The sequence below is a fragment of the Hyaena hyaena genome, unplaced genomic scaffold (genome assembly GCF_003009895.1).
Source record: "Hyaena hyaena isolate Hyena2069 unplaced genomic scaffold, ASM300989v1 scaffold_30, whole genome shotgun sequence".
NCBI classification, from domain to species: Eukaryota; Metazoa; Chordata; class Mammalia; order Carnivora; family Hyaenidae; genus Hyaena; species Hyaena hyaena.
In genome coordinates, this window is record NW_024080662.1 from 1,523,734 (window position 1) to 1,536,102 (window position 12,369).

The 12,369-nt window shown below is 57.5% G+C and overlaps 2 protein-coding genes across 6 annotated transcripts; one reads left to right on the top strand and one right to left on the bottom strand.

The window, feature by feature from the left end:
- Positions 1 to 142: 142 nt before the first annotated feature.
- DALRD3 (DALR anticodon binding domain containing 3) lies at positions 143 to 5,068 on the top strand. 3 transcript variants are annotated; one of them, XM_039228008.1, is made up of 14 exons: positions 143 to 190; positions 734 to 806; positions 1,893 to 2,300; positions 2,374 to 2,669; positions 2,804 to 3,060; positions 3,144 to 3,223; positions 3,312 to 3,440; positions 3,786 to 3,856; positions 3,986 to 4,047; positions 4,139 to 4,221; positions 4,297 to 4,479; positions 4,556 to 4,669; positions 4,773 to 4,841; positions 4,929 to 5,068. In XM_039228008.1, exons 3-14 carry the CDS (start codon positions 2,136 to 2,138, stop codon positions 5,046 to 5,048), a joined length of 1,629 nt encoding a protein of 542 aa, XP_039083939.1. In that variant the 5' UTR covers positions 143 to 190; positions 734 to 806; positions 1,893 to 2,135; the 3' UTR covers positions 5,049 to 5,068. The 3 variants fall into 3 exon arrangements, with proteins under 3 accessions (XP_039083939.1, XP_039083937.1, XP_039083938.1); XM_039228006.1 differs by having other exon boundaries at positions 145 to 190; positions 4,773 to 5,068; XM_039228007.1 differs by lacking the exons at positions 143 to 190; positions 734 to 806 and having other exon boundaries at positions 1,884 to 2,300; positions 4,773 to 5,068.
- Positions 4,685 to 12,269, bottom strand: WDR6 (WD repeat domain 6). 3 transcript variants are annotated; one of them, XR_005527688.1, is made up of 8 exons: positions 12,100 to 12,264; positions 6,541 to 9,013; positions 6,350 to 6,433; positions 6,145 to 6,261; positions 5,927 to 6,045; positions 5,224 to 5,830; positions 4,944 to 5,094; positions 4,685 to 4,835 (listed from the first exon to the last, which is right to left on the bottom strand). XR_005527688.1 is itself a non-coding variant. In XM_039227999.1 (6 exons), exons 1-6 carry the CDS (start codon positions 12,197 to 12,199, stop codon positions 5,370 to 5,372), a joined length of 3,354 nt encoding a protein of 1,117 aa, XP_039083930.1. In that variant the 5' UTR covers positions 12,200 to 12,264; the 3' UTR covers positions 5,055 to 5,369. The 3 variants fall into 3 exon arrangements, 2 of the variants coding, with proteins under 2 accessions (XP_039083930.1, XP_039083931.1); XM_039227999.1 differs by lacking the exon at positions 4,685 to 4,835 and having other exon boundaries at positions 5,055 to 5,830; XM_039228000.1 differs by lacking the exons at positions 4,685 to 4,835; positions 4,944 to 5,094; positions 6,350 to 6,433 and having other exon boundaries at positions 5,715 to 5,830; positions 6,145 to 6,245; positions 12,100 to 12,269.
- Positions 12,270 to 12,369: the final 100 nt, after the last annotated feature.

Below are 12,369 nucleotides of genomic sequence, written 5' to 3' on the forward strand. Positions count from 1 at the left end.
TTTCGGGCATCTTCGCGCCCCCACCGTGTCGTGGCCTCAAGGGAATGTTGACGCGTCTGCTACCCACGGGGCCGGGAGGGAGGTTCGGCACAGCGGAGGACGGTCGCAATGGCTTCCCGGGGGTCCTATCGCCGCCATTGGGTCCCTAGCGCTTCGGGCGCTGGCAGAGTCACGGGACAAAGGGCTCGGGGTGCGGGGGTGTCCCCGACGCGGGCGCGCGGGTTTACTTCCTCTCCGGCCCCACGGTTGAGCTTCCCTCTAGGCTGATCCCGAAGCCCTCCCCGCCACTGTCACCGCACCGGTGGCCTGGCTTCATGGGACCAACAGGAATAATCCTACCCTGCGGATCTAATCCGGATCTGGACCGGTCCCAGGGGAGACCCCCACCAACCTTCCGATTGTTTGGGGGCCCAGGTGAGAGCCTCGTTCCCACTACACTCTGATTTACCGCCCACTCGTAGGTCCGTCTCCTGGTACTAGGAATGGGGGGAGGCCTGATCTGGCCCCAAGACAAGGGACCTCCCCCACACTCCGGGGTCATTCCCACCCGCCACGGCTGGACAGCGGGCAACGGAATCCCAAAAGCAGCTGTTGTCTCCAGAGCATTCCAGCTGCGCTTGGATTTCGTTCCCTGCTCTCCTGCCAGAGCAGCGTCCTGGCCTAGGTGGGGTGGGCCAGCCTCTGACCCCTAGACATACTTACTGGGTCGCTTTGGTCTCCGCCCCTGTCTCAGGTGCTCCCTCAGCCTGGAAGTGGTGGGCGTAGACGTCGGAGAGCCAGGATTGTGGTCATCTCTGGAACCTGGAGTAAGATTGACAAGGGAGGGCGTTCCCAGGGCCTCTGGACAGGGCTGCGATCGCGGTGAGTCCCACAGGGCCACCGCAGCTCGCTAAAGATAGCCCTTCACTTCCTGGGGAAAACCCACCCCAACCGTCTTCGTGTACCGAGAGTAGCTGAAGTCCCCCAGCTCGGCCTCCAGTCCCTAACCCTGTTTTAGCAGCTGTCCCAGGGTCATGCGCCTGCGGAATGGAAAGCGCTTTGGAATGACACGATCACTCCCGTTGAGTGGGCACCCAAGAAGCCATCGGGAATGTCGTGTCCGCCCAGTGCTCTTTCTGTGATCCCAGCAGGGCCTTGCAGCCCTGGCCCAGGAAGGAGTCTTGCCAAACTTTTGCTGCCCCTTTCTAGGGTTCTCTCCTTTCTGAGCCCCAGGTATTCTCACTGCTCCAGAGCAGAAATCATAGGTTTTCCAGCACTGGGTGCTGTATTAGGTTCAATCTCCATTAAAAAAAGGAAAAAAAAAAATAGAAGAAAAGGGGATTTAAGGTACAGTGAAGTGAAAATATTCAGGAGCCCTTGGGACAGAAAAAAGCTTTCTCTCTCTAGTGGAGTGGGATGCTCCAACTGGGAGCAATCTTTTAGCTGGGGCTTCTCATGGTCACATTGTTTGGCCCAGAATGGCTCTTTGCCTAAACCAGGAAGCCGGAGGATCCCTGCGAAAGTACACAAGGTTAAAAGAAAAGCATTATACGCTGGCAATTCTGGAAACTATCGTGATGGATCTAATTCCTCAAAACTCAAAGTAATTCTACCAGAGTAAGCATTTATCAGATGTAAAGATGACCCAAATCGCAGAGGAGTACATGCTTGTAAATAACCTGAAACTGCAGAACACGAATTCTTTTTAAAATGAGTTTTTAGGTGGTCGTGAAATGTTGGCTGGCTTTAATGTTATCTGCCCTAGTCCACTAAATTTACTTGGAACTTTTGACGTCTGATCACGTATCAAAGGTGGGGAATGAAAAATCACAAATACAGAGGTAAAACTTCAACGGGAGAAATACTCTGATCTGGGCTCCACCCAGTAACGAGGATCCCGGTTGCTAATACAGGTGGCGACAGAACTCTAGGTCTAAGATGGACCCCGAGATTTCGGACCCGAGGCCGGACAGGGCAAGACGGGCCACGCAGAGGGAGAGCTGGAGCCGAAGGTCGAAAGCGGCTGCCACGGTTCCCTCTGGCGCACCTGTCAGCTCTGGGACTGCCACCGGATACGCGCCCTGGCCTGTCGACCCTCCCGGAAGTTCGGCCTCCTGGCGTTTTGCTTCCGGTTTCGCTGGCTCCTTCCGGTCGCCATGGCGACGGGGCGCCTAGGGGTCGGAGAGACGCTAGGGGCCCTCAACACGGCCCTGGGGCCTGGCGACCCCGTGTGGTTCAAGGAGACGCGCGCCCGCCACCTGCGTGCCCGAGACTTCCTGGCGCCACGGCCCGCATTACAAGCGCGCTTCGGAGACGGACAGGTGGGCGCGACCCGGGTGAGGACATGCGGCCACGGGCAGCGCCGCAGCCCGCTCATCGCCCTTCCTCTCGCAGGTGCCCGAGCGTGTGGTCCTTGCAGTCGCCGGCCTGCAGGGTCCCGGCGTGGCCCCGGTGCTGCGCTGCGCGCCAACCCCCGCGGGTCTGGCGCTCCAGCTGCAGCGGCCCGCCGTCTTCGAGCGCGTGCTCGGCGCCGTAGCCTCCTATGTCGCGCCCGCCGCGCCCGCCGCGCCGGGCCCGCGCGTCGTCCTTCACTGCCCGGCGCTGCGCAGTGCCCCGGGCGCGCTCCGCCTGAGCCAGCTGCGCGCCGTGCTCGTGGCCGATCATTTGGCGCGAGCTCTGCGCGCTCACGGGTGAGCGCGGTGCGGGGCCGGGTGGGGGTGGTGTGTGGGTGTGGGGAGGATGCTGGGCGGGGAGCATCTGCGGGTGGGAAGTAGGGAGAGCTGCGGCGGGTGAAAGAGCTGAGGCGGCCGCCTTCACTTTGCAGGGAGAGTGTGCGCCTGGTGCCCGCCGTCCGAGACCCGCACATGCCCACCTTCCTGCAGCAGCTGCACGTGGACTGGCCCGCTGCCTCGGAGAGAGCCGCCACTGAAGCCCTGAGGAATCGCGCGCTTGCAGAGCTTAGCCCTGCCCGGGACCGGGGAGCCCTGCCCCCCGGCGTCCTAGGCACAGTGTGCCTAAAGGAGCTGGTGCAAGAACGGGGACGTGCGGCTGGCTACGACCCCAACCTGGACAAGTGTCTGGGTAGGAGCTGGAGCCTCGCAGGGCTGGAGGGAGGGTGGGGACTCTGCTCCTGGCTAGCCTCAACGCACCTGTGATCTCTGCAGTGACTGAGGATCTGCTCTCAGTGCTGGCCGAGCTGCAGGAGGCTTCGCGCTGCTGGCCTGGGGACAGCCCTCCGCCCCTGGTTAGTGACTGATCCGACCCTGTAGGCTGAGACTGGCTAGCTGAATGTCCTCTTTCCATTCGGTGAGTGTCCTTCCTACACACTGTAGGCTCCGGCCCCAGATGCTAACGCGGACAGCTGCATAGTTGTGCACGTAGTGAGCTGTGAGGAAGAGTTCCAGCAGCAAAAGGTGGACCTGCTTTGGCGGAAGCTGGATGACCAGGCTCCTCTCACACAGGTATGTTTAGTGGCTTTCTCCCTACATCACCAACCTGAGGGCCCTTGAAAACCCTAAAGGGTCCTGTTAGCCCGTGAGTCCATACGTGACACCTGACCATGGTGGGGAGGTTAGGCTTGGTGGGTGGGCACTTGCCGCAGGTTGTGAGCATCCTGAGAGAAGGTGGGGTCCAGAGGCACATCCCAGAGAATACTGATGAAACTGTCCTGACAGTGGGCTTGAAAGGGGACACAGGGCCTAGCAGTAAAAGGCTGGGGGAGTCCAGGTACCAGATTTAGGTTCCTCTAAGGATACAGTGCTGGAGGGGCTTGCCACCTGGCTGAGTGCCTGTTCTCTTCCTGACAGAAGCACCTGGTTTGTGGCCCAGTGAAAGTGGCTGGTGCACCAGGCACCCTCACTGCCCCTGAGTACTACAAGTGAGTGAGGCTGGAAGGAAGGCTGAGTCAGGGTAGTTGGAGGTGGGTAGGGGTGGGAGGGAACTCACCACCCCACCTGCCCTGGGGGGATGCCCGGTGGGCCCTCTGCTCACTCTTCTCCCAGCACAGGCTCCGGCATGCCCAGGTATGCAAGGCGTCAGCGGTGAAGCACGGCAGGGACCTAGCACAAGGTGCGCCCCGGGAGCCCCTCGCTGTGCTCTGCGGGAGGGGCGGCTCATCTACTTCCCTGCCTGTGGAGACCAACTGACTTCACTCCCTCAGACCCAGCCTGGACAGAGGTCTTCAGCATTCTCTCCGTGGCCACCATCAAGTTCGAGATGCTCAGCACAGCCCCACAGAGTCAGGTGAGCTGGGGAGGCCTACAGGATCGGGGCTTAGACAGCTCGTGTGGTGGCTGCAGCTGTGCCCCCATTCCTCAGCTTCTGCTGGCCCTGGCCGACGGCAGCGTTTCCACAAAGGGCACCAAGAGTGGCACCTTCGTCATGTATAACTGTGCCCGTCTTGCCACACTGTTTGAGGGGTACAAACACAGCATGGAACGAGGTCTGTACCCCACTTTTCCACCTGTGAGCAGTCTCGATTTCTCACTGCTACAGGATGAGGTGAGTGCCCTCCCCGGGTAGTTGGGCACCCGCAGGAGGTTGGGACCTCACATCCTAGCGCCCTTCTTCCTCCCAGGGTGAGTGGCTCCTACTCTTCAATGGCATCCTCCCCTTCCCAGACCTGCTGAGCCAGACAGCAGCCCTGGCATGTACAGCCCCAGGGCTGCACGCGACTACTCGCACAGAGACGGTGAGGCAGACGAGATCGGGACAGACACCACACACTCAATGCTTTATTTGGGGTTGGGCACAAGATCAGAAAGATCAGCCAGTGACTCAGTCTCTGTCTCTAGATGTGCAAGTTCCTGGTGCAGCTCAGCATGGATTTCAGCTCCTACTATAACCGCATACACATCCTAGGAGTAAGTGCACAGCAAAAGGGGGTGGAGGGGTTGCAGGGGTGCAAAGGAAGCAAAGGACGAAACCAGGAGGCCCCTTCTTTCCTCCAGGAGCCTCGACCACACCTGTTTGGTCAAATGTTTGCCCGTCTCCAGCTTCTGCAGGCCGTGCGTGAAGTGCTTCACACTGGCCTAGCCACGCTGGGCCTCCCTCCACTGAACCATATCTAAGGCCACAGAGACCCCCACTACCTAGGAATGTTTACAAAGTCATTACCTGGAAAAAAAAATACACAGATTTTGTTAGGGACCTGCAGCCAAAAATAAATAACTTCTGTTACAAAGCCTGGTCCCGTTATACACAGTAGGGCGTATTTTTGGTCTGCCCAGACAGCACCCTACTCACCTCCAGCTCCTGCTCTGACTTCAGGAACCCACGGCTGCCGCCTCCTCCCCTCAAGGCACACTGGGGATGGGCACAGACAGTTGCTCCTGTTCCACACTGTCTGCGAGCAGGCCACATGCCCAGCATGCCGGCCACCACGGGACACTTCAATCATACCAGTTGTAAACCTCAAGCCCCTGGCCCCCAAGAGCACAGCGGTGGCCAAACTCAGGGCTCACAGGCCAGCAGTCCATGTCAGCCACATCTGGGACATGGTACACGGTACTGTTCATGAAGGTGGGTTCACCATGCCCCAGACGCCAGAAGGTCAGCCGTTGGTCAATGGAGGCCGAGACCATAAGGCTTGGACTTAGGATCTTGAGGCCTGTCACATGGGCAGCATGTGCACAGGGGACAGAGTATTCCTCTAGCACATGCAACTGGGGCACCAACTCAGCACCCCCCACAGCCTCTTCCAGCTCTGGTGCCTCGACAGCCAGCACAAAGACATGGAGGGAGCCATCCTCACTGCCACTGGCCACAAGGTGGCCCTCACGTGTGGGCAAGGTGTGCAGGCTGTTGACGCCACAGCTATGAGCCTGGAGGGTCAGGCAGGGAGTGCCCAGTCCTGGAGAAAGAAGACGGTCATCAGGGGCCTGCCACATGGGTGAAGGCAAAGTGGGAGGTAGTGGGGGACAGCCATGGTTGTACACTAGCTACTCACGGTAGGGAAGTCCAGGGTCTGTTGGAGGCTCCAGGGCAGTGGAACCGTGGTCCAGCACGGTAGTGAGATCCCAGAAGGCCAGATTGCCATCAGTGGCTGCACTGCACAGGAACAACCTCCTGGGAGCCAGGGGGAAGGCAGTCGGGTCAGTGAGGGGGATGGAAAGCAACAGGAGCCCCCACCTGGCCCATGCAGGATCCTCATGCAGCCTCTCTCACCGCCGCTGGTGGGGTGCCTCATGTGTAAAGGAGTGGACCTTAAGGACACACCGCTTGTGGTGGAAGGTTTCAGCCAGGAGCTGCAGCCGCCGCCCTGAGTCCTGCAAAAGAAAGAGCCTGGGGGGCGGAGGGTGGCCCAGCTCAGAACCCATTCTGGAAACCTTCCAGCCTTTGTCTCTTGGCCTGAGGCCCCCCCAGTTCTCACCTCACTGCTCCATCACTGCAAGCTGCAGCCACAAGGGGCCCAAGGCCAGGCTTGTCAAACTCACACATAGCTAGGGACATATACCTGCAGAGACAACACACTGGGGTCAGTCAGGGCAAGCCTGGGAGCAGCTGTAAGGGGCTTGCCCTGCATGACACCACCCTATGCTCCCACCTAGCAGTGCACATCACCTGGTCTCTGGATCCACCTTGATCATCCGGTGCCGATTGCGCTGCCGGTCCCAGTACTCATCTAGCCGGTGCGACGAAAGGTGCATGACGTGGCAGGCGAGGCGGCTTGGGGTGCTGGGGTCTGGGGTGACCATGATGCTGAAGCAATGCATCTCAGCCCGGCCCCCCGCAGAGACCACATGAGCGGTCAGGCCTGGCCGAGGATCCTGAGGGCCACCTGGGGCACCAATGCCCCACACAGCCAGCGCACGCACCGAGGATATGTGATTACAAACCGCTGTAAGTGCGTGAGCCGAGCCAGTGGCTGTGGGGAGTGCCAGGACACAGACAGTGGTGTCCTCGCTGCATGTGATGACAATGTCAATCAGGCCAGGCCCCTCGCTGCCGGGCTCCAAGTGGTCAGGCTGCATGAAGCTGGGCATTTCAAATTCAGGTCCCAGAGTGATGGTGCCCACACGCTTTACACAAGTGATCTCACGGCCATGCAGGCTCTCCCGGAGAATCACGTGTGGCCTGGTACAGCCACCCAGAGCCCGGTACAGCATGACATCCCCATCCTTGAGGTAGGCAAAGGCCATAGCCGCCTCGGTATCAGAGAAGGCCCAGGAGCGGTGCCCTCCACCACAGTTGACGATGTGCAGCTTTTCATGGGACCGGGGACTCCACACCACAAACTCATTGGCATGGAAACCCAGGATGACCATACTCCCGTCAGCCATCATCCGGAGCCCAGCCACCCAGTTCATGCCTCGACAGGACTTCTGCCTCAGGACTGGCTGGAGTTGGCCACCTCGCACAAAGAGCTGGTAATAGGCGCCATCACGCCCTGTGGTATACACGTAGCCGCCATGGCAGGTGACCGAGGTCACACCCTGCTTCCCATGCAGAGAAGGGAGGGTGGACACAGGGCCCCACTCAGTTTCATCCCCACCACTGCCACTACCTGCTTCAAGTGCTCCAGTGATAGCTCCGGCCTTGCCCCCAATCCCAAGATCCTTGAGCAGAGCTGGTCTGGAGGGGAACAGCAACACAGAGCCCCGGCGGTCCCCACATACCAGGAAGTCACCAGGGGGTAAGAAGGCACTGCATGTGTGCCATCTCTGCTTGCTTGGAGGCAGCAGGTACCGGCAACGTTCCTTTACAAAGATGGCTTTGCCGGAAGGCGCAGCTGAGATTTCCAGGCACGCCACCACGCCACCAGGGCCCGATGCCAGCAACAGGAGCTCCTCATAGCCACGCAGGGCCCAGCTCAGACTATGCACTTTCCCATGGAACAGGGTCAGGTCCACGGCTGCAGTTGGAGTGTTGATGGGAACAACCTTGACACGACCCTCCCCATTGGCCATGGCACACAGTCCGAAGCCCTCAGGACCAGGGGCTGCCTCCAGGAGGCAGTAGGACTGGAAGCGCTTATCCTCCAGCAGCTGCTCCCAGCACTTGACCTCAAAGTCATAGAGATACAGGACCCCTGTATCAGTCACTGTCAGTAGTCGCCATGAGCCAGCCAGCGTCACAGCCTTGAGGGTGCCTGGTCTGCTACGGGACTTGAAGCAGAGAGCTGAGACCCCCGAACCCGGGTACCCACGCCCTACAAGGTGCCACAGCCGGATGCCTGAGTCATCGCCCCCAGTGACCACCCAGGCTTGCCTCTCATGGGCAGCTAGAGCCCGGATGCCACGACCCTGGTGGCCCCGAAAGGCCTGGAGGATCTCACCTTCGTGGCTCCATACCAAGCAGACACAGTCCTCTCCAGCACTGATAAGGTAATTCTCTAGGAGCTTGACCTGCCATACACGGGCGCTGTGCCCAAAGCAGTGCCCAATATTCTGTACCCGACCCCCAGGCACCCGCAGGTCACCCACCTTCCAAATGCGGACACTTCGGTCTTCTGAAGCTGTGGCCAACAAGCCCTTACTTTCCAGGTACGACATGCTGAAGATGACACCCACATGCCCACTGACCCGTCGGTCAGGGGCCACAGGCTTATTATCTATTAAAGCAGCTGCTGGGTACCAGACAAGGAGCTGATTGGAAACAGCACCCGCCACTATGGTCAGCTCCTTCCAGGTGTCTCCAATCAGACAGGCTGAGGAGAGGGTACACCTGTCTGTGCAGGGCACCTCCTGCAGCATGCACCCTACCACAGGGTCGTATAGCACTACTGAGTTATGGCCCAGGGCTAGGGCCATGTTCCCCTCAAGCCAACGTGCATCCCAGATCCAGTCAGACATGTTCCACAGGCCAGAGCGCCAGAGCTCCCGAAAGCGGCCTTGTCCCCAGCTAACTTTCACAACTCGAAGTCCCTTGCTCCCAAACACAGCCACCATAGCCTCCGAGTCAACGTCTCCATTTGGTTCTGGTCGTACCCGGAACCCATGGATAAGATAGTGGCCAAGCAGGTTCTGCACGCGCTTCATCATCCGCAGATGGCCACCAAAATCGAGGTTGTACACCAGGACATCCGGGCCCTCACCTAGACAGAGGCAGAGAGCCACATCAGAACCTCAACTCTGATAAGTTATGAAGAGATGAGGGCAGGGAAAACTCTGGCATGTAGCCTACAAATGCATTAGAACACACAATCCTGCAGGATTGAACCCTGGAAACTCCCTGGCCTCAGCTTAAGCTGGACTTTCAGTGCTGGCATTCAGATGCCTACCAGTCATTTCCAGATACTCAGTTCAACCTGACTTCCTCAAACTTTTCATACATCAGTCTTTCTCCCCAAATCCTCAGCCTCATCTGCTTCTACACGCCCTCTTCCCACCTTGGCCCCACAGCAGAACAACCCCTGGATTTCCAGAAGCTTCTTCCTTAAAGCTCAGATGTGATCACGTTCAACACTGATGGGAAGAACCACTAGGAAAGGCAGCCCCCACTTTGACAGCCAAGGTTCCCATGACCCTCAGCCACCTCCTGACTGCCCTGCAAGCACCTCCCACTCTACTAGCTCACTTTCAAGTTCACTCAACCATTACCACCACCCTCTACTCAGCCCCAGCCCCAAAGCAGGAAGCTCACCACTTACTCCTCTAAACTTCCAATATCTTCTCATGTTCCGTGTCCTCATTTTCTAAAAATTTTGCAAATCCTCCCCACTGCTGTGACTTTGGCCCAGGATATCACCTCTTAATCTGAGATGACACTAACAGTCCCTCATGCTATTCTTAGCTTGTAATCTCAATCTTTCAACACTCAGTAGACATTCACTGAGTATTCATTATTAACCAGACAAGAAACTAACTACATGCTGGAGTAGTGAGTTAAGACCAGCACAGACCCAGACTCCTGCCCATCAGGCAGACAATAAACAGTATCACCAAGTAAACTGCATTGTTGTAACTCTGGTAAGTTCCAGGAAAGAACTATACAGGTTACTTTAAGAATATAAAGGAGGGAAATCTACTCCAGAGGATTTTGCCTTCAGAAGGCATTTGGCAAACATCTGGAGACAGTCTGGTTGTCACAACTAGGAGCTATGCTAACTGGCATCTAGAGGTAGAAGCCAGGGATGCTCCTAAAAGTCCTGCAAAGCAGACAGCCCCACACACAAAAAAGGATCTGGGCCAAAATGTCAAAAGTGCCAAGGTTGAGAAACCCTGGTCTCGTTTAAAGACTGGGTGAGGGTCACCTGGGTGGCTCAGTCAGTTGACTATCTAACTTCGGCTCAGGTCATGATCTCACAGTTCGTGAGTTCAAGCCCCACGCTGTGCTCTGTGCTGACAGCTCAGAGCCTGGAGCCTGCTTCAGATCCTGTGTCTCCTCTCTCTGCCCCTCCCCTGCGCGCTCTCTCTCTCCCTCCTTCAAAAATAAAAAATTTTTAAATTAATTTAAAAAATAAACAGACTGGGTGTCAGGAGAGACGACCTTGAGAAATTAACATATAGACTGAGAGGAATCAATAAGCAGTGGTAACCAGAGGAAGAGCAGGCATGTGGGAGATGGATGAACCTTTTTTGGCAGATAGAACAGCAAATCGGATGGTCCTGAGGTGAGCAAGGTTGTGTGGTTGGAGTAAGAAACACAGAGCTCAAGGATGGGCGGGGAGAATGCTCCTGAGGGGGTCTAGGAGACAAAGTCGCATGGCCTCAAATGATGGCAATAAACAGACCGAGGCCACATGTATGAAGTCAAAATGAACCAGACTGGCTTGGGGACTGAAATAGATGCTCAGGCTTGGGCACCTGATTGGCTACTATTCCCTCTGCTGAGCTCATTCATATTCATATTCATATTTCAGTATGAAGCCACCTATGTACTTGGGCCTGGAACTGATAAGCAAAGAGGGCCGGAAATTCAGGTGATAGGTACACATGGATAGAATCTGAGAATTGTAGCAAGTTAAAAGTCATTCTGGAAGTCATAGGAGTAGGGGAATTCACTTGAAGGGTTTTCTAACCTGCATTTCCCAGGTCATTTCCCTACTTAAAACACTTCATGGGGCCTCTCTCCACCACCACTATAAAATCAGATCTAGGCCTAAAACAGTCTGGCCTCTGCTCCTTACTCCAGCACTTCTCCCACCCCACACCTGCTCAGCCTCACAGGTATTCCCTCTTTCCCCCAAAGTAACAAATTCTCAGCCTCAAAGCCTTTTAGCATGTTTACCCTCTGTCTGGAACTCACTGCTTCCCTTCTCCTAGTTCATTCTTGTGGTTCTTTGGGTTTCTGCCTACCTATCCCTTCCTGCAGGAGCCTTAGGGCTCTAACCCATGGTAGGAACCTTGGACTCCCGGAGGCCCCACCCCACACCAGATCACAACTGGGTCATACCTCCCCACACACATACCCACTCCCTTAGGATAGGAAGCAGCTCACTCATGGTTTGACAGCCAGTGCCCTGCCTCAAGGACCCTTAAAAAACTCAGCAGCACCACTATCAGTCACTAGTGTCTACCAGTCGGGCCTCAATGCTCCCCAGGGGTCTGCTGCCTCAGGTCCGGGGGCTTTGATGGCCGATACTTCTCGACCTGACCTTCCCCCAAGAGGCATCAAAATCGTAATTTCTGGACGCGACCATCTCAGAAGGGGCCTCAGCGTCTGCCTCCCCAAGCACTGGCTCATTCAAAAAGGTCTCATCTCTAGTTTCCCGCCACTCAATCCTTATCCTCCCCACTTTCCAAGGAAAATACTCACGTGGGCCCGGGAGGCCACACCCCCGCTCCCGGGCCCCACCCCCCCGCCCACACCACCCCCAGGACCAGCCCACCTTGGGGGGAGCTCACCCCCAACCTCCCCCTCTCCGCCCCAGGCACCTCTCTCCCTCCATGCCCTGCCTCCGAAGCCATTGCGTTTCCCCGCACTTTCCCGCAGCCCCACTGCTCTTTCCACGTCAGCTGCCGATTAAGAAGGGACTCGGAAGCCACATCGGTTTTTTTGTCTTCAGGGCTCCTCCGGCCGGTCTCCTGCCCGCCATCTCCTGGGCTCCCGCCCACCTCGATCGGGTTTCATCCCGCCGCCCGTCCTCCTCCTTGGGGGCATCCCTTTGTCCTCACGGTCCCGCCCCACGCGAGCGCACGGTTTCTTCTCCACTAGCATGCGCCTCAACCCAAACCTCACCCGCCAACAGCCGATCCCCCACGCACTCCAGACCCGTGACCGGGAGGAGTATGAGCTCCGAGGTTGCCCGCGGCCAAACGTAGTCCTCGTGAGCCTCCATGTCGGTCCTCGAGCTGCTGCGGCTCCCCTGGCCAAGAAGGGAGCTGAGCTATCGCGAGACAACCTTCCTCGCGCGCAGCAGATCCGATCTACGGCGCCCTTAGCAACAGGTAGCGGAGCCCAGGGTCGCCCGCTGCCGATGTCCAATCAAGACCCTTCGCCTCATGAAAT

Bases quoted from the DNA above. Each gene is read 5' to 3' on its own strand.
- DALRD3 (XM_039228006.1), top strand. From the start codon at position 2,136: ATGGCGACGGGGCGCCTAGGGGTCGGAGAGACGCTAGGGGCCCTCAAC. The intron at 3,441-3,785 runs GTATGTTTAGTG...TCTTCCTGACAG, and splicing joins ACCAGGCTCCTCTCACACAG to AAGCACCTGGTTTGTGGCCC. The intron at 4,222-4,296 runs GTGAGCTGGGGA...CCCATTCCTCAG, and splicing joins GCACAGCCCCACAGAGTCAG to CTTCTGCTGGCCCTGGCCGA.
- WDR6 (XM_039227999.1), bottom strand. From the start codon at position 12,199: ATGGAGGCTCACGAGGACTACGTTTGGCCGCGGGCAACCTCGGAGCTC. The intron at 9,014-12,099 runs GTGAGGTTTGGG...GCCTCTGTCTAG, and splicing joins GGGGGATCGGCTGTTGGCGG to GTGAGGGCCCGGATGTCCTG. The intron at 6,262-6,349 runs GTGAGAACTGGG...TCCGCCCCCCAG, and splicing joins TGCAGTGATGGAGCAGTGAG to GCTCTTTCTTTTGCAGGACT.